Raw genomic sequence first — 20,490 nt, 5'->3', positions numbered from 1 at the left:
CTAGATTGTCTAAGAGGAGACAGCTCTCTTATGCCACAGGGGAAACTCCTTCTCTGGGAGTTTCTGCTTCCTTCCAGGGGGACTTCTCTGGATTGATTGATTCCTCTCCTAGATCTGCCTTTGCTCCAGTGAAGATCATGTTCAGTTCAACGGCGCTCTCATGGTGTTCGAAGTGTTGAGTTTTCTCGATTGGGCAGTGGGATCTCTTGCCCATAAGATTAGGGACTGCCCTACTGTTCCTGAAGATAGCACCTCAGACTTGCTGGGAGTCCTCTTGTGTATCGATAAAGGAATCAGGGACGGTTCCCAGGAATTAGCTTCCCTTTATACAACGGGAATTTTAAAGAAGAGAGAACTATGGTGTTCCTACACCTCTAGGGGAGGGACCCCCTCCCAGAAGTTTGGCCCTTCTGTTTTCCCTGCTGGGTCATCATCACCTGTTCCTGCAGGCTATTATTCTGGAAATTTCTTTGGATCTTCAGAAGAAGAATAAGGAAGCAAGATCTTATTGCCCAATCCTCTAGGCATCCTAAGGAGGTGCCTGCTGGTACCTTGAAAACAGTCTCCCCGCTGCAGACACAGGCCTTTTATGGCAGCAGACAAAGATCCCTGTCTAGATCCCGTTCGTCCAGCAGATTTGTCTCCAGAGCCATTAAGAGATCCTCATCCCGTTCTACCTCTCGCAAATGAGAATTTCGTCCTCTGAACTTCTGCAGGATCCAGGCTCCTTCTCTTCTGGGAGAAATGGAGGGGGCAGCAGAGCCCTGGATTGTCAACATTCTGAGGGAAGGCTATTCTATCCCCTTCAAAGAAAAGCCACCTTTAAGCAGCTCTCCAATAACACTGTCAGCGTATTCCAAAGGCTTGAAGAAGTCTGTGGCCCTCTCAGAAGAAGTGTCGTCCCTTCTCAAGAAGGGGACGATAGAATTAGCAGAGAATGTGGGCTCCTCAGTGTTCTACAGTCATCTTTTTGTGGTGCCCAAAGCATCGGGGCTGGAGGCCCTCCTGGACGTCAGCGCATTGAATGTCTTCGTTCAAAAGACAAAGTTCAAGATGGAGACAAATCAAACCGTCATGTTATCCATTCTCCAGGGAGACTGGATGACACCTGTAGACATGCAGGATGCGTACTTCCATGTCCCAGTACATCGGGAATCAGGAAGTTACTGAGGTTCGTGTTTGGGAACAAAGTGTTCCAGTTCTGCGCTCTGTTTCAGGTTATCGATGGCGCCTCAAGTGTTTACCAGAGTGCTTGCTCCCTTAGCAAAATGGCTCCATCTGATGGGAATCAAAATCTCCCTTTACTTGGATGATTGGCTACTTGAGGCCCAATCAAAAGAGAAATGTTCAGAGGACCTTCAAAAGACTCTTTTCCTAGCCCAGGAGCTGGGATTGATGATCAACGTTCAGAAGTCTCAGCTGATTCCGTCACAACGGATTCTTTATTTAGGGATGATAATAAACTCTCAGAGTTTTCAGGTTTTTCCCTCACCGAAGAGAATACAGTCTTGCCTCAAGATAGTGCACAGATTTCTTCTTCTGGACCAATGCTCCGCCAACGAATGGATGAGTCTTCTCGGGACATTATCATCCATAGAACAATTCGTACTCCTGGGCAGACTTCATATGAGACTGCTCCAATTCTTCTTAAGAATCAGCCGGAACCGGAAAAAATACCCAGACTCTTTTGTGTTCCGAGTAACTCCAGAGATAAAAGAGGATCTGCATTGGTTGAGCTTAAAAGGAAGGTTGTCGCAAGGGAAATCTCTCCTTCCATTGAACCCCAGCCTAGACTTCTTCTCAGATGTGTCGAACCTAGGTTGGGGAGCTCTGTTGGGAGACGAGGAAATTTCAGGCGACCTGGTCTCTGGAACAAAGAAATTGGCACATAAATGTCAAGGAGTTGAAGGCAGTTAATCTGGGGTTACAATTTTGCAAAGAAGTGTACAACAAGACAATCACAGTGCACTCCAACAGTACAACTGGCCTGGCGTATATCAAAACCCAAAGGGGGGACACTCTTTCTCCCTTTATGAGATGGCAAGGGATCTGCTTTGGGCAGAGCAATTTCAAGTCAAGCTTCTTACTCACTTCATTCAGGGGAAGCTCAACACTCTGTCGGATGAGCTAAGTCGTCAAAGACAGGTGTTACCCACGGAGTGGACTCTGGATCCTCATGTTTGCTTGGATCTTTGGAAGTTGTGGGGGACTCTGGTCACAGACCTGTTCGCGACTTCCTGAAACCATCGTCTCCCTCCGTTTTACTCGCCAGTCCTGGATCCTTTAGCGTGGGCAACCGATGCCATGCTTCAGGACTGGTCAAACAGTCACCTTGATGCATTTCCCCCCCATCAGCATGATAAGACAGGTGATCAACAAATTCCAAACTCACCAAAATCTGTCAGTGATCCTAGTGGCCCCCTTTTGGCCAACAAAGGAATAGTTCCCAGATCTTCTTGACCTCCATGCAGACTATCCAAGGTTGCTACCTCAAAAACCTCTTCTGCTAAAACAACCCCACTTCTGGCATTTTTCATCAGGGATTGTCTACTCTGGCCCTGACAGGATACAGATTGTCAGGAAACTTCTTAGAAAGAAGGGGTTTTCAAGATCAACTTCACAAGCTATTGCCAAATTCAGGCAACAGTCCTCTGATAGAGTATGTCAGGGTAAGTGGACAATTTTCAGAGTATGGTGCAGGAAGGGCAGAATGTCATCTTCTCAGACATCTATAGCCAAATTGCAGACTTTCTACTGTATCTTGAGACCGACTGGAACCTGTCATCCTCGACGATCAAGGGTTAAAGGGCCATGTTAAGCTCTGTCTTCAGACACAGGGGAGTGGACCTTTCCACTAATCAGGATTTATTTGATCTAATTAGATTGTTTGACACTTCAAGACAGAAAGAGGTAGCAATAGTGCCATGGAACCTGGACATGGTCCTTAAATGGTTGTCTGGTCCTGGATTTGAGCCTATGCATTCGATTTCCCTGAGGGACCTAACTAGAAAGACCCTCTTTCTAGTTGCTTTAGCGACCGCAAAACGAAATAGTGAGGTCCATGCAATAGACAAAAGAGTGGGTTTTTCCCAAGAGAATGCTGTCTGTTCCTTCTCCTTGGGATTCCTAGCCAAGAACGAGTCCAGTTCCAATCCATGGCCTCGTTCCTTTGCAATTAAAAGCTTGTCTGAGATTATAAGCCCAAATGAGGAAGAGAGAGTATTGCGTCCTGTGAGAGCTCCAAGGTTTTATCTTCACAGAACAAAGAAGATTCGTGGTCCTTCAAACGCCTTATGGTGTTCTGTTAAGAATCTGTCTTGGCCACTTTCAAAGAATGCCCTGACATTCTTCCATAGAGACCTCATCTTGGAAGCCCATTCTTCTGTTGAAGATGAGTTTTTTCCATTGTGTAAAGTGAGAACTTGTGAAATTAGGGCTGTAGCCACTTTGTTGGCGTTCAAGCGTAACTCATCTCTCCTTGATATTGCAAGCGACTTTTTGGAAATGTAAGTCAGTCCTTGCAACTCATTATTTGAAGGAAATTGGAACAGTTTACAGTAAACTCAGTACTTTGAGTCCATTTTTGGTGGCTGGCGTGGTGTTGGGGGAAGAAGCGTAGGAAGCAATCCTTCCTTCCTTTCTTCGCCTTGATTTGAGGTGGTTGAGTTTTTAAGGGAGCCTGGGGGCACAGTGTACTGGAGTGCCTTCCAGTCCTTCGTAGTTGAGCGGTAGTTTTTAACTTATTATGGTATTAGGTGACGTTTATTTCATTGTCGTTTTTTCTGTACTGCGCCGGGCAGGGGCAACATTATTATCTTTGTCAGCAATTGGAATCATCCTTGCTAAAAGGTACCCACTAATATAGTAGGCGAGCCTCGGCTATACCGCCGCGCCACTATACGATAAGGAGAGCGCCAATAGAGGCTGTACCTTCATGCAGCAGCTCCCAGTTTTTAATGCTAGCAATCCTTTCTGTTTTCAAATTCATTACCATTATTAATGTTTTGGGTTAGATTTGTTCATGCATCCCACCTCCTGTCAATTTGGAAATCAGCACTGTAATTACTTGGTAAGTTACTTATGTAAAAATGAAATTTTTATGAAAAATAAAGTTTTATATATACTTACCAAGTAATTACAGGAACATTATGGCACAAACAAATTGAATACTTTTGCTAGTTGTTCCTCTCTTACCCCAAAAGTGGGCAGGGTTAGTCACCTAGCCAAACAAAATAGCGCGACCCCCCAATTTCAAAATTTTTAGCTGCCGGTTAATAGAAACTATAGCAATGTAATTACATGGTAAGTATATATAAAACTTTATTTCATCATACAAATGTCATATTCAGAATCCTGTATGTGAGGGTTCCTATTGTTATATATTCTTGGCTGTATAGCCATATGATAATTTTTTGATATATGTAACCAAACAAACATAACTGTAGTAAACTGATCTCTCAAAATGTAATTCATTTATCACCAGAACCATTACATACTACTTTTTCGTAACTTAAGTGCCCACAACCTTTGTGTAGTTCACACTGCGAACTGCTGGGAGATGTGGGTCAGAAATAACATTCGTTGTGTAAATGAAGAATATAAAAACTCAAATTTTGATAACACATACTACAGTATACATTATGACATAAGACATCACTCTGTGTTCCATGCCTTTAGAAAACTTTTGAATTGCATGTCTGACAAACATTATTTCTAATGATCATTACAGTATACTAATGATAGTAATAATTATAGCTTATTTATATCACTGATAAAAATAAAGCTGACAAGGAAACAAGTATTTTATTTACTGGACAAAGTATGCTATAATTATTATCAGACAGGGAAAAATAAATTTTATTTAGTGGATGAATTCCACCATAAAGATAAGTATTTATATTCATTGTACAGTATTGATATATACTATGGCATGTTGGTGGTAGAATTTTGTAAAAGTATGAAATGAAAGAAAGTGTAAAACTTTCTCTATTATCTTGAAAAGGATGTTTTTGTGTCCTATCTTGCACTTGCTAACTTGTTTATGGTTATCAAAATATGTACAATAATACATGTATTGCATAAAAAGAGAATATATTTTATTGTAAGTTTTGTGGAAAATTTTTGTGGTTGTCCAAAATTTTGGATTATATCTCTCTCTCACACACACACTCTCTATAGTCCTTTGCAATGTTTTACGTATTAGTGCAGTTCTTTTTAAATACCCACTACCTTTTATTTTTGCTGCATCCTTTATACACTTGAGTACAGCACCAATGAAAATTGGGTCATTTGACCTTACAATATTGTTAATTACCTCTTATCTCTCTTCAGCACCAGAAAATATAGTAAATAATAACAATTTTGCTTGATAAGGATTTTTCTTTATAAATTTACTATCAACTTTAGGATAAGCTATAATTTAAATGTTGCAGGAATATTCGACGTCCAGTTTTCTATGTTGCTAGCCGTGGTCACCATGCAGATATTGGAGGTATAACTCCTGGATCCATGCCTCCACATTCCACATCCATTCATCAAGAGGGAGCAGTGTTTATGACATTCAAATTAGTTGACTGTGGAACTTTTCAGGTAAGATAAACTTTAGATGGAAATGATTGCTTAATAATGTAATGGTTATCAGTGCAAGAATAATACTCCTTTGACTACAGTCATACCCCGAACTTATGCGAGGTTAGGTTCCAGAACCCCTCGAGCAGGGTGAATTTTAGCATAAATTTGGCACGATCTCTAAAAATACTAATATAAATGCTTATTTCTAAAGTTTAAACACTAAATATGACCCTAATCATGCTCCCAAATTATTAAGTTAACTTTTGAATGAAATTAAAGTTACTGTAATTTCATTTGAAAGTTAGCTTAATATATTACCCTTAAAAAAAAAAATAAAATGTTTGACATAAAAATTGAGAGTTAGAAGTGAATTTCTCTCTCTCCCCTTCCAACCGATCTATTTTTAGAAGTCGTCTCAACCTCTTTTTAATAACTTCTTTATTTTGTGTGTCTTTCTCTTTGTTCTGAAATGCTTTTTCATGAACAGTGTTTTTTTATTTTGACTAATACAACTCTTAGTTATTATGTCTCTATGTATTAGAATTTATTTGCCACACTAGCACATTACACTTCGTAGACGGTGCAGGTCAAATTAGATCAATTTAAACTATCTACTGTACAGGTAAAGACGTACAGAGAATTAATAAGTTGTAAAAATGTGTGAGCGCTAATTATGAATGAGAGAGAGAGAGAGAGAGAGAGAGAGAGAGAGAGAGAGAGAGAGAGAGAGATTGTCCTTATCCTTACTTAAGAGAGTGAAATTACATATCAATTATTGTGAGACTGAGAGAATAACACACGAGAGAGAGATATTTTACTTACTTGAAATATCAAGTTAAATTATTTATGAATTATAACAGAGAGAGAGAGAGAGTTATTCTTACGTTAGATATCAAAAGATGGAAATTCAGTATTAAACTAACTTTTGAATGAAATTAAAGTTACTGTATTTTCATTTAAAAGTTAGCTTAATACATTCCCCTTAAAAAAAGAAATAAATGGTTAACGTAAGAATATAGGAGTGTGTGACTCACTCCCTCCCTTCCACTGATCAATTTTTAGAAGTCTTCTCAACCCATTTTTTAAAAACTTTATTCTGTCTCTTTCTCTTTGTTCTGAAATGCTCTATATCTCTATGTTTTAGAACGGCGCATTTACAGTTCGTAAATGGTACTGGTAAAATTAGATCAATTTAAAATGATCTACTATACAGTTAAAGACATACAGAGAAACAGTAATACGTAGGTTGGCTAACTATGAACGAGAGAGAGAGAGAGAGAGAGAGAGAGAGAGAGAGAGAGATAGCAGTTATCCTTACTTAAGAGAGTGAAATTTTTTATGAATTATTATGGACAAACACACACACAGAATTACAAGAAAAATATGACCTCTGATTAGCAATACTCCCCTTCTTGTCATGTTAAATGACATGTCTGACAGCTTTTGCCTTCAACCTTCTTGCAAAAGACGAGGGAAGAATTTGTTTGTTTAAAATAATACAAATTTTGTAATTACTGTTTTTTTATTATTATTATTATTATTATTATTATTTAATTTTATTAATCTTATTAATATTTGAAAATTAGTACTTATTATTAGGTAAAAAGTTTATTTATCATACAAATCAACATACTTGTATACATGTACCATAAAAATTCTCTCATCTCACTAAAAGAGAGAGAGAGAGAGAGAAACTATTACTTTTAATAATATTTAATGTTATTTAATATACACATAATAGCTTGAAAACTTATAAATTACATAAAAAATTAAACATAAACACTTTTGCAGGGTTTCTCAGTGTTTGCAAATGTTCGTGTGTCTGTGAAAAATTCGTGTATGACCATTAGTTAGGTTCCAATGAAAAATTTGTTTGTCTGAATTCATGCAACTCGAATCGCGCAAGTTCGGGGTATTACTATATTCATGTTGCTGCTACCATACAGGATCAAAATACATTTATTAAATTGAAGAAAGGATGCTGTTGCTAATAGTGTTTTAACAAAATTGTTTTAGCTTATACCATTGAAATTATAATTTCAGTAATGCAGTATATGAAGAGAGAGAGAGAGAGAGAGAGAGAGAGAGAGAGAGAGAGAGAGAGAGAGAGAGAGAGAGAGAGAGAGAGAGAGAGAGAGAGAGAGCATGCTAACAGATGTTTGATTTAAGAGAATTAAAAATTCATGTACAGTATGTGCCATAAGTTTTTATGGTATACCAACTAGATAATGATACAGTATTGCTGTAAAATATCTGTTAGACTTTAAAAAATTACAGTATCACTAGTATAGCCATGTAAAACAAGGATGACAGAAAGACCTTTTAGACTGACCAAAAAGAGACATTCATGTGATTGCTGAAGTTTCAGCAAATGTGTTTTGCTGTGTATTGAAGAATTTTTTGTATACTATACAAAATCTAGAGCAAATAGTTGATGAGCTGTTGTGTTAAACCACTTTATTTATAGAAATTCTCAGACTCATGTCATTTTTTTTAACAGTTGTGGTTTTGAACCTGAAATTGACATTTCATAATTAAGGATGGTTTTTAGTTTGTATCTGATGACTTTTTCAAGTAATTTAATTATTTTAGATTGGTAAACGAATTTTCAGGTGAAATTTTTCAGAATACTATGACCTAACTGAATATGGATATTAACTACTATGAAATTTTTATATGTACAACAATTTTCCAGGAGGATGAATTAATCAAGGCTCTTCATGCACCAGGAAAATTACCTGGTTCCTCTGGAACACGCAACCTTCAAGATAATCTCTCAGATCTCAGAGCTCAAGTTGCTGCTAATCATAAAGTTAGTATCATACAGATGAAATCCTTTTATTTCAAAGGGGAAAGTTTCCATGTATCTTTACTATATTACTTGTGGGTGTACCTGTCAATAATGTTGATTTAAACTATACAGTATTACACTTTAACTGAAGAAGTAGATTTAAAAGGAAATACATCTACCCTCGTGAGGAGACCATCAAGAAAACCAAAGTAGATAATATTTTTTTATATTATTTATGATGAATTGTACCTACATGTTTGTGCCGTTTGGGTGGATCAACAGTCAAAATAAACCAAAGAATAATGGTCAGTTGATCTGGATGGACTGTCTATAATAACCTGTTTCCCCACCAGGTGGTCTTGGAATGCTTATGTTCTTTTTGGAATTCTTCCTGCCATGTCTGCAGTAATACAGTGTGAATTAGATATACTAATTTTGACTATACATTAGCTTATTTGCTCCTTTACGGTATTGTTCTTGTTTTCTGGTTTGTATAATGCTAATTACAGCAAGCAGAGATAGAAGCATTAGGTTGTGTAGAACAAATTTGGTGTAAACCAAATGTATTTGGTTGGGCATGATAGGTACATAGTATGTTACCTATAAGGGCAATAAGTGTGAAGAATGTAGGTTGTTATTTCTCTCATTTCTTCAGCTCTTGTCTTCTGACGCTTCCTTTGTAGTTTAGGAGAAACAGATAGATACACCTGAGGAAGCTGTGAGTTTATTTCTGTTGTCTGTTAGGTATTTAACTAGTATATTATGGGTAGGGTTTTCCCTATTGTGAATGACTTTTTTTCTGCCCCCCCCCATAATTCAGCTTTGAAGCAGGAAACACGTCTGTCAGCAGCCACTTATGACTATTTGTTTCACTCTCATATTCCACTTGTTGCAAATATTTATCTCTAAGAGGGTACTGTTAGCTATAAATACATTTTGAAACAAAAAAGTTTCATAAATACAAAACATTACCACCTTAGCACTGCTTTGCTTTACCCTTGCGTTTTTACCAAGGATGATCTTGTTGATTGGCGCTCTTTTCATTGGCTTCTACCGTGGCATGTTCAGGCAAGTAAGAAGTTGAAGTTATCTGATTCTATCAAGGCATGTTTTGAGGCAATCTCAAAGTGGTATCCTTTAAAGCAGATTCTTAGAATGTGACTGCTTCAGTTTCCAGTTTTATGAAGCTACTTAGAGCTGATGTTATGGCATATGTATGATGCCAGATCTTTGTCCTGCTCCCATTCAAGACTTAAGTTTTTTCAGGTTGCTTGACCCAATTAAGCATAGAACTCTCAAAACCAGTGAGGGTCTTTAGCCTAATGGTGAGATGGAAGCCCTTATGAAGTAGGCACATCTTTCAATTGAAGCTCTTACTTTTGTGAAAATGCTCATAAAACCTCTGCTCATTTATTGCACCAAGTTTAAAAAAAATTTTGATGTCATTAATAGGATGACTCCATCCCTTGAGGGCCACTTACTATAAGATACCATTAGTAAGAAAATTACTGTGAAAGTATGAACAAGTTCTACTTCTTCCAACCCAGTCTGTTGTTTATCGGGGATGAAGATCAACTTTTGTTTTTTGGGCTTTTCCATCAGAGAGTTGGGTAGACAATGTTTTATCATGACAGAGAACTTTTATCTACTCTAAGAATTTTGACCCGTAGAAAAACCTCCAGCCTAGAAAGTGGCTGTCTTCTTTGGGACACATGACTCTTTAGAGTAGTTTGTCACATTACCTGTCTAAGAATGAGACCAATTCAGTTGTACCTCAAGAACTCTTGGGACAGAACTTGTCTTCCAGAATGAACTCTAATGGTAGTTCCTCCATCTTTTGGGTTCTCTGAGATCGGTCAAGGCAGCAGTTTGGTCTGCCTCTAGACCTCAAGAGTCAAGACCTCACATTGTCCTTAATTCACTGGGGTTAGGTTGTGGAGACATTCTGAGGAACATTGAAATGTCAGGGAGTTGGAATGTAGAGGAGAGCAAGATTTAAAAAAACAATCTAGAGTGGTGGTTTGGAAGGGTCTGACACAAGCAGAGCATCTAGTCAGTCAAGACAATCACAGTCTACTCCAGTAGTTTAACCTCTCTTACATAAGGAGGCAAGGGGCCACAAACTTGGATGCACTAAAATTGTTCCAAATCTATGGGCAGGCAGGTTCGAAGTGTATGGGGTGACCATTGGATAATCATAGCCCCTAGAAGTACCTCTACCTTCCATGTAGTTATTATTGTTCAGAAGATGAACCCTATTTATATGAAACAAGCACACAGGGGCCAATGACTTGAAATTCAAGCTTCCTAAGAATATGGTGTTCATTCGAAAGAAGTAACAGAAGGTAGTGGGAAATCTAGAAAGAGAAGATCAATTATTAGAAAAACAGATGTTAACAAATTAATGAGTAAATAAAAATGCAAGTAAAATATTAAAATACAAGGTGAATTGTATTAGGGTAGTAATGCATTGCATCTTCACTTGAACTTGTGATGTTCCAACTGCACAACATCCTCTGGGAGGCAGTTCCACAGTCAAATGGTGTGAGAAAAGGGATTTTGACAAAGGAAAAATCTATTTCTGAGTGAGGCCCTGTGTCACCCGGTGAAATTCCTTAGTAGCACGAATTTCTAGGTATAAATATTGCTAAATATACCAGAGAAAAAAGCTATCAGGAATGCTGGGGTTACTACCCCCAGATCGAGCATCTATATGAAAATAGACGTTGGTATGGGCAAGGGTGAGTGAGGTCATCACTACCACAGAACCACACTCTGAAGACATCCCAATGGCAAAACCCCCGGAAGAGCGGAGAGCCGACCCAACTCCCGCACTCACTCGCCCGCCAAACAGCGACCCCAGCGCCATCTGAACTCATTCCAGGCTAGCACTATCCCCAAGCTTGGTATGCCCGTGCAGGGGGGGGGAAGCTAGAACCTGGGAGGGTCACCGGGTGACACAGGGCCTCACTCAGAAATAGATTTTTCCTTTGTCAAAATCCCTTTTCTGAGCTCATCCCTGTGTCACCTGGTGAAATTGTGACAGAGAACCATACCAAGACTGTGAAGATTTAAGAAAATAAATATTTAAGGTGATCATGTATAAAAACGCCTACTATAAGAGAATAAGTTTAATTATATCTTAGACTTATTCAAAATTTCACAATAAAGAAATTATAATAATGGACATGTAAAGTCTATGTAATCAAATAAATTAACATGAAAACTTAAATCTATAGTAGAAAACATGAAAAAAGAGGTACAAAATAGATAATACAAAAATATAGAGGTACCTCAGGGCTTAAATCTACAAAAAGTACATATCCAAACACAATCACAGAAAACATAATGTTAAGGCTAACAGTTCCAAATATCACATAAATTGAGGAGCCAGGCAGTGAGGTATGATTGGCCAGGAAATTTTTGGCAGGGTAAATAAATGAGGCAGGCGGGCGGGGGGAAAGGACAAGGTTAAAGGATAATATTAAGGTGGGGGGATGACACTCCCTACCACCACCGTGGGAAATTTCAGGGCTTCAAGTGATTTGAGGTAGTGGCGTTTAAACACTAATGGAGATTTCCACCCGTATATTTTGTCAATTCAGCAAAATCCATATTATGAAAATAATTGGTAGAGGTAGCCACCTTTCTCGGATATCATGAACCTTGGGAACTGAATCCGGATTAGCTTGTTTAATAAAATATAGGATTTGCTGTCTTATAGCCTTTAAAGAAAGTGTTCCACCTTTTTCCCTGATAAAAAGAGGACCAGACAAACACTGAGAAGTTCTATGCAAATAAGCCCTCAAGGTAGCAACTGGGCATAAAGACAGGTCTTGTGGAAGAGGAACTACCTTCCAAGGGGACCATCTATCCTGAGGGTCTTCATTTTTTGCTAGAAATCTTTGATCTGGGGAAAGCATGACTTCTCCTGACGGGAGGGAATGTATGTGATCAACAGCTCTAGCGAGAGCAGACAGTTCTGAGATTCTGGCACCTGAAGCTAAACTAATCAGGAACAAAGTCTTCCTTAACAGATCTAGGTAAGAGCATTGGGCATTATTAATATCTGAGGCTAATTTTAAAACGTCATTAAGGAACCAGGTAACTGAATGAGGGCATGTCACTGGCCTTAAACGAGCACATGCTCTCGGGATGGAAGAAAAGTATGAGTCTGTTAGGTCAATCTTGAAGCTATACAAAAACACCTTTTTCAAAGCTGATTTTGCTGTTGTAATAGTGGTCGGGGCTAGGCCTTTTTCAAACAGTGATCTAAAGAAGGTTATTGCTAAATTAGTGGTCATAGTTTGAGCTTCAGATGCCTTCAGAAAAGATGCCAATTTTTTTACTGCTGAGTCATACTGTCTGAGAGTAGAATCTCTCTTATCAGATTCAATAAACAGAGTATTAACAGGATCAATATTTGCTCCCCTTTTGGTGGCAAATTTCATAAAGTCCATAGAGCCAGAGCATTCAGAACTTTTGAGGAAGCTGACACAGTCCTTGTTTGTACTGTCTGAGTCAGCCTGGGTCTGGGTATCTGATGACACCGCAACTTGAGTTCCAAGAGAAGAGGGAACCAGTTGCTCTTTGGCCAGTTGGGGGCTACCAAGGCTATTTGACCTTTGAATGACACGAGTTTGTGTAGGACTTTCATTAGCATGTTTATTGGGGGAAACAGATAAATTTTCCCCCAACTGTTCCAATCTATGGACATTGCATCTGTGGCGTAAGCCTGAGGATCTAGGTTGGGAGCCACATAACAAGGGAGTTTGTGATTGTTTTCCGTGGCAAATAAATCCACTTGAAGTCCCGGAACACGATGGCAGATCCAGATGGAGTTCTTGTCCACGCTGGAGTCGATCTGGATAGGGAATCTGCTACTACGTTCCGTACTCCTGCCAGATGGGTAGCTGACAAATGCCAGCTGTGTTTGTTCGCTAGAGAGATGGCTAACATCACTTGGTTTATCTGGCTCGATTTGGAACCTCCCCTGTTTATGCAATGTACTACTACAGCGCTGTCCAACACCAGCCTGATGTGAATCTGGTTGGCGGGACGAAGCTTTTTCAGTGTAAGAAATACTGCCATTGCTTCTAAAGTGTTTATATGAAACCGTTGGAACATTGTAGACCATGTCCCTTGAACTTTCTGTTTTGGTGAGTATCCTCCCAGCCCGCTTAATGAAGCGCGTCTGTGTGGATTACCAGAGCTGGAGGAGGAAACTGAAGAGGGACTGACTTTGAGAGGCCCTTGACTGTGGACCATGGGCGGAGCCTTTCTTTAAGATTTGTGGAATTGACGAGACTCTGTCCCTGAGCCTGACGTTGGCTCTTCTCCGCCACACTCTGTTTATGTCTTTAATTCGCTTTCAGGAGCAGGTCTGTTACAGAGGCGAACTGAAGGGAACCCAGGATTCTTTCTTGTGTCCGGCGGGACGCTTTCTTGTAATTCAGAAACTTCCTGGTAGCTGCGGCTATTTCCTTCCGTTTGTTTGATGGAAGAGATAGTTTGTACGAGGTTAGATCCCACTGGATACCTAACCATTGAAACCGAGTCTCCGGAGTTAGGCGGGATTTCCCCCCAGTTCAATTTGAAGCCTAGGGACCCCAGAAAATCTATTACTGTGGTCGTAGCACTCCGGCATTCCTCGACGGTTGGAGCCCAGATTATCCAATCGTCTAGGTACGCTGCTAACGATATCCCCCGGGACCGCAACTGCTGAACTACTGTGTCTGCTAGTTTTGTGAATATCCTGGGAGCTATGTTGAGCCCGAAAGGCATTACCTTGAAGGAGTAGGCCTGTTTCCCCAGTCTGAAACCTAGGAAGGGAGAGAAGATCCGCGCAATCGGGACGTGATAGTATGCGTCTGAAAGATCAATAGAGGTGGTAACGGCTCCACGCAGAAGTAGAGTCCGTACCTGCGCAACTGTAAGCATGCAAAATTTGTCGCATTGTATGTAACGGTTTAGATGCGATAGATCCAGAACTACTCTTTGTTGACTGGAGTCTTTTTTGGGAACAGTAAACAGCCTGCCTTGGAATTTGAGGTGTCTCACTTTCTTTATTGCTCTCTTTTCGAGCAGTTCCGTCACAAAGTCCTGTAGAACTTTGGAGGAAGGTTGGTAAAACCTGGTCAAGGGAGGAGGGCCCTTGATCCAGCTCCAACCTAGACCTTTGGACACTATACTGTGTGCCCAAGGACTGAAGGTCCACTGGTTTCTGAACCAGTATAGTCTCCCGCCCACCTGGTTGGGCTCACTGGGGTGGGGCGGGTTTACTACCTCTACCGCGGCCTCCTCTTCCCCGGGAGAGGGACCATTGGGCAGCCTTACCTCTATAGGAGCCTCTAGCTCTACCTCCCCTTGCACTCCTGTTAAGGCCATGAAATGCCCCCCGACCCTCATATGACGGGTTATATGCCAGAGACGACACATAGGAAGGAGTGGCAAGGGAGTGTTGAGCTGGTTGAACCAGCACAAACTGTTGAGGTTGAGCCTTGGATGTTGAGGGTTGGCTCACCGCCGAGACAGGTACTGCCTGAACCACAGGCTGAAGCTGCTGCCTTCTGTGCTTCCTGTACCTCTTACCCGGTCTAAATTGGGAGCCGCCGGACTCTGGGGTCTTCCGCTTAAAGGCCGGAATACCCCACCGGGAGCGCAAACTCTGATTAGCCCTGGTCGCCTCCGCCAGGACCGTAGTGACTTCGTCTTCTGGGAACAGATTGGCTCCCCAGAAGGAACTCTTCATGAGCTTGTTAGGCTCATGTCGAATGGTAGCGTCAGCGAAAATGAACTTGAGGCAATTCAGCCGCGCCACCATGAAGTCAAACAGGTCTGACTGGAATCCCGCTAATAAGGATTTCGTCAGAACCTGGAACAGCGACTCGGAAAAACGAGACGGCCGTTGCCTCCGCCAGGCATAGCGAGTTCAGAGACCGACTCAGGCGGTCGTGCCTCGAACTCAGCTTTCAGGAGAGTTTCCGGCAGCTTGGGAAGCTGCTCACTAAACTGGTTGGAAGCGCACCTGCGCCCAGTTTACCAGAAGTAAACATGGCGGCGTCCTTCCAGAAAACATCATCCCCAGGGAAGATGAGAGATGTGGGTCCGTTTCTCGAAGCTGGGGTAAAGGTTTACCCTCACAACATGCTTGAGCAGTAGCAAGAGCTACTTTAGTCAAGCAGGGGTTGGGAGTTTATCCCCAAGGGGAGAACATGGTAAAGTTGCCCTTGAAAGGGGTCAACTTAGTGTTCTCCGCTTGCCAGTCCGAGAACGTGCGCATCAGGGCCGATTGTGCTTGGTCTCTAGGGAAGATCACTGTCTCCTTAGGGACCTTGTCAGAGCGTATCCAGGCTTCATCTGTTAGCCTAGCAAAGCCTGGGTAGGGAGGCAGAAGATCTGGAGGGAAGAATTCCAGCTCCTCCAGTCTACGAGTGCCTAAACCTTCTATTGTTAACGTGTCTTCATGCCGGGGAGCATGAAGGGCTAAACACCACGGGTTCCCTTTATCGAGCGGAGGGAGGGCGGAGGAGTCCGGGATGGGATAGTGTACCCCAGCACCTCCGGAACGTACAACATTGGAGATCATAGTCTCCTGGCCCTGAAGCCTCTCCGTGATCTTACTCAACTTAGCCTCTACCTCTGAAGAGAACCTCTCTAAAAGCATCCCTGCAAACGCCTCAGGGTCAAAGGCAGGCTGGCGAGGAGGGCTAGGCTTGGCCACTCTCTTACTCGCTTCTTTGCCCGAGGTAATGGGTTTGCTCCCGGAGGCCACCGGACCAGCGTCCTGGGTCTTCGACGGGGGAAAGGGGGATGCTTTGCAGGAAGACGAAGACTTATAGCCTTTCACCTTCCACGACTTCTTCAGCTTGGGGACAGTAGATTGTGTTCTGTCCCCCAAGAGAGAAGATTTATGGAATCCCTGAAAGGAAGACACAGATGATGATGAAGGAGATTCAAAAAGGGTGCCCACCCCCACTGCCTCACTTACCTCCCTACCTACCTCCTGGTCCTGTTCCGTATTCATGGGTTCCAGGTCGAGATCCAGCGCGGCGACATCCCTCAAAACATCCTCATACAAAGGATCGTTCTGGATTGGCTGGGTCTCTACCTGGATTTGCTCGATGATAGGGGCGGCCACCTCAGCGGGAACAGCCGCAGCAATCCGGGCGCCGGGGTAGAGTATGTTCCGGAGATTTTCATCGAGAACATACGGCTTCCCCGACGGAACGTTCCTACCGAACCCAGCCACCCAGGCACGGAGGGACTCGAGGGCATCTTTACGGGAGGATTTGTCAGCCTGAAAAAGAGGGGGAATATCAAAGGCCGGTTATATAATGGTAAGCTCATTATAAACCAGAAAACTATTTGATATTAGATGTAAGAGCCCCGGAGGGGCGAGACAAGAAGGATCGGCTTACCGACTCGTCCTGGACACACCCGTAGAACGCGAAGCAAACCTCACAGCCATCCGGGTGCCACACAATCAGGTCATCCAGTCGCACCGCACAGCCAGCCAGCGTGGTGTGCGGCATACCACGTGCCCGTGGGGCTGGTGCAGGACAGCAGTGCACCCGGCTCCTCACAACGAACAGTCTGTAAGTGTGAAGAGTACATGAACCTACTAATCTAAGATACCTTAAACTAAAGTAGGTACTAAGTAATTTCATACCATGCTACCAGAGCACTCCGGTGGGTTGAAAAAGATCATAAAGTATGAACCTACTCATCTAAGATAACTTAAGCTATAGGTTTAAGATGTTCGTGCCATACCGCCGGGATACTCCGGCGGGATGAAATTACTGAGCCAGACAGGACACTCTATCTCGAGGAACGCCGGAGATAATCCGGTCGAACTCAAAGAAAGGGTCACTGAACTCAAGGTACGAAGTAGATAAACTAGTTATGAATTTTTGAGTCCGGCGGCGGTGAGGCCGCCGGGGAAAACTAGTATAACAGATAAAGTGATGTACAAAAAATTGGTTAACAATATAATAAGAATAACAGATCATAGACCCCTGTCGGGTTCCAGCACAACCCTCCGGGATCCATAACCTCCGAAGCTAGAGTCCGGTAGGAAGGCGAGGCAGTACATCACAGCTGATCATAATATGGTCAGGTGGAAAAGCCAGTCAAACCTATCCATAAAGACGCAACATGCCGAAGCATTTAGCCTAACGGAGCAACGGGAGGGCCGGGGATGGCGGAAACTGAGCCCTGAAGTGGTCGAAAACCCGCTTGATCCGGAGAGAGCGAATCAACGAAACACTTGTTCCAGTAAATGCCGGCAGGACCGATCCCAGGAGAGAGCGTGTCCCTCAACTAGGATAGGCCTGTCTACCTCGGGGTGACCATCGAAAGCTCGATGTCTCGCACACGAGGAGATGACAAAAGCTAGAACCTCAGGAAAGGATTCACATATTATAATGGGGGGAAGGAGGAAGGAGAAAGGAGAGTACTAGTAGGAAAGGGTCCGGAGAATAAGAACAGGAGACTGGGGTAATACCCTCCGCTCAACTGTAACCCCGTAAAGTATACGGGGAGACCGTGACCCACTACAAGCACCGGGGAAGGAGAAGGGGTGGGGATAATATAATACCAAACCATATACGCTCTCACCCTCCTGGTCGGCATAGCCTAGGTAACCAGGAGGAGAGAAGGGAAGGGGGAGGAAAGAACAGGGAGAGAAATTCCTGTGTTGAAGGCCAACCTAAACCGACTCAAGTAAGGGATTGTATGAAGCATGAAGGAGATCTCCCAAATAAAATCCTCTCCCCCCACTGGTGATAGAGGGGGAACAAAGGGGTCTCAACTTCAGCCACCCGAACAAGCGGAAGGTGGATGGGACAACAACAGAAACTCCCTCGACCTGACTACCACCCCCTCCTACCCTCTCAAGCAATATACGGGAGAGCAGGAGGTTAGGAAAACAAAGGATAAAGAGGTAGCCTAGTTCATTCGTTAATGAAAGAACTAGGCTAACACCCCCAAAGGATATGTTAACCAGAGTAAAAAATATATAACCATCAAATAATCATCAAACAAACTAAAAATATACGCTTGTGCTAGGCTATAGCCTAACCGAACGAGGCGACAGAATGTAAACAGTCAACAGATCGAACCTGACGCCACGTAAGGGTGAATATTATAATTTTCACGTCATCAAGCACATATAGTGAAAAAGTCTTTTATCACACTTCTCAGAAAGGGAAACATCCTGGGGAGAAAATTAATGAGTGAAAACTTCGGATACCTTAAACTATCAAAAGAACCCCTATGAGAGGAAACTTGTAACAAACAATATTAAAGGAGACCCAAAGACACACCGAAAGAACGCCGCCAGGATGCTCCCTGATGGGGAATTAAAGATAAATTGTGTAAACGACCAAGAGAAACCTAAACAGAACAAGCCGAATGGGTATACCTGTAGGTCGGAATGGCTGTCAAGCGGGACGCCGCAGCGACCCAAACGAAAACCACGTATAATTTATGTATACGGGCTTAAACAGCCGGACTTATCATAAAAACCCCAAAAGAAGATGGTACTTAACTTGGAAACAGTAAAGGTGCTCGATGCCATGATGCAAAACAGCGGAAAATTCCGAAAAAAGCACAAGCGAAAATTCACAAGATCGCAGCGATCACGTGCTAGAAAGGAATGAGTTCAGATGGCGCTGGGGTCGCTGTTTGGCGGGCGAGTGAGTGTGGGAGTTGGGTCGGCTCTCCGCTCTTCCCGGGGGTTTTGCCATTGGGATGTCTTCAGAGTGTGGTTCTGTGGTAGTGATGACCTCACCCACCCTTGCCCATACCGACGTCTATTTTCATATAGATGCTCGATCTGGGGGTAGTAACCCCAGCATTCCTGATAGCTTTTTTCTCTGGTATATTTAGCAATATTTATACCTAGAAATTCGTGCTACTAAGGAATTTCACCGGGTGACACAGGGACGAGCTCAGAAATTAAGGATGTTCTTGGTTCCAGTGGCCAGCAGTCATACATCTTGTTGCTGGTATCTGTTGAGAAGTCTTCAGGACTTAACTCTGTAGCAGAAACTTCTCACTTCAGGCCATGCAGTTTAGAAACAGAAAAATGTGAATATTTTTATTTAGTTTGTAAATATTTTTATTTAGTTTGTAGTAAAATGCACTCACAGTTATATACCCTTGGATTCAAATAAGTTAATTCATGCATGCAATAACATTATATGGAAAAAGGAAGACTATAAATAAAAGACAAAAGCTTTATCACCAAAATCACTAACATGTTCACTCTGTATTTTAGGAAATATGATAGTAATTCAAGAAAATTCCAGCAAAATATAATCACATCACAGCCAAAATGTCTTATTGTAGACTAAAGTTGAACAAGTGGATATTTCTGTTTCCAGTTAACCTCAAAACCCCAACCTGGAATCAGATGACAACCAGAGAGAGAGAGAGAATTACTGTGTGTAGCCAGGAGTATTTTTAAAAAGTCACTCAACCTGTCAGTCAGCCCTCCACAATTTGCCACATTACACTCACAAAGCAAGATTATGCATAAGCACACAAATACATTTAATATTTAGTTCTCAAACCTAGAACAACTTCATAACAGCCTAAAAATGATATTTTAATGATAAAATAAAGTTTGTTCATACTTACCTGGCAGATATATATATAGCTGTATTCTCCGAAGGTCCGACAGAATTTCAAATTTTCATGCACACGCAGTGGCCGGTCAGGTGGTTAGTACCCATTCCCGCCGCTGGGAGGCGGGTATCAGGAACCATTCCCATTTTCTATTCAGATTTTCTAACGCCACTGTCTCCTGAGGGGAGGAGGGAGGGCAATATAAATATATATATCTGCCAGGTAAGTATGAACAAACTTTATTTTATCATTAAAATATCATTTTGTTCATGAGACTTACCTGCCAGATATATATATAGCTGAATACCACCTTTGGAGGGGGTAGAGACAGCCAAGAAATAGGAAAAACCAATTATTGGTAAAATTATTTTGGTTCCTTATCTGATAGCGTAGCTGACTGAGTGGTTACTGTCACTCTAGTCTGCTTCTGCTTTACTAGAGACCCCAGCGAGGTAGTGACCTATATAGCTGGCGACTTCTAGATGATCTGTCAACGG

General features: G+C 42.0%; 1 protein-coding gene across 2 annotated transcripts in view; it reads left to right on the top strand.

Annotated features, from left to right (window-relative positions):
- Positions 1-20,490, top strand: part of LOC136835045 (5-oxoprolinase) — a 262,765-nt gene that overhangs the window by 164,654 nt on the left and 77,621 nt on the right. For both annotated transcript variants that reach the window (XM_067098167.1, XM_067098171.1), the window contains 2 exons: positions 5,433-5,589; positions 8,267-8,383. In XM_067098167.1, coding sequence (XP_066954268.1) covers positions 5,433-5,589; positions 8,267-8,383 — 274 coding nt within the window. The remainder of the gene's footprint in view (positions 1-5,432; positions 5,590-8,266; positions 8,384-20,490) is intronic.

The sequence above is a fragment of the Macrobrachium rosenbergii genome, chromosome 4 (assembly GCF_040412425.1).
Source record: "Macrobrachium rosenbergii isolate ZJJX-2024 chromosome 4, ASM4041242v1, whole genome shotgun sequence".
NCBI classification, from domain to species: Eukaryota; Metazoa; Arthropoda; class Malacostraca; order Decapoda; family Palaemonidae; genus Macrobrachium; species Macrobrachium rosenbergii.
Note: the sequence above shows the minus strand (reverse complement) of the source record. Positions and strands in the feature narration are given on the sequence as shown.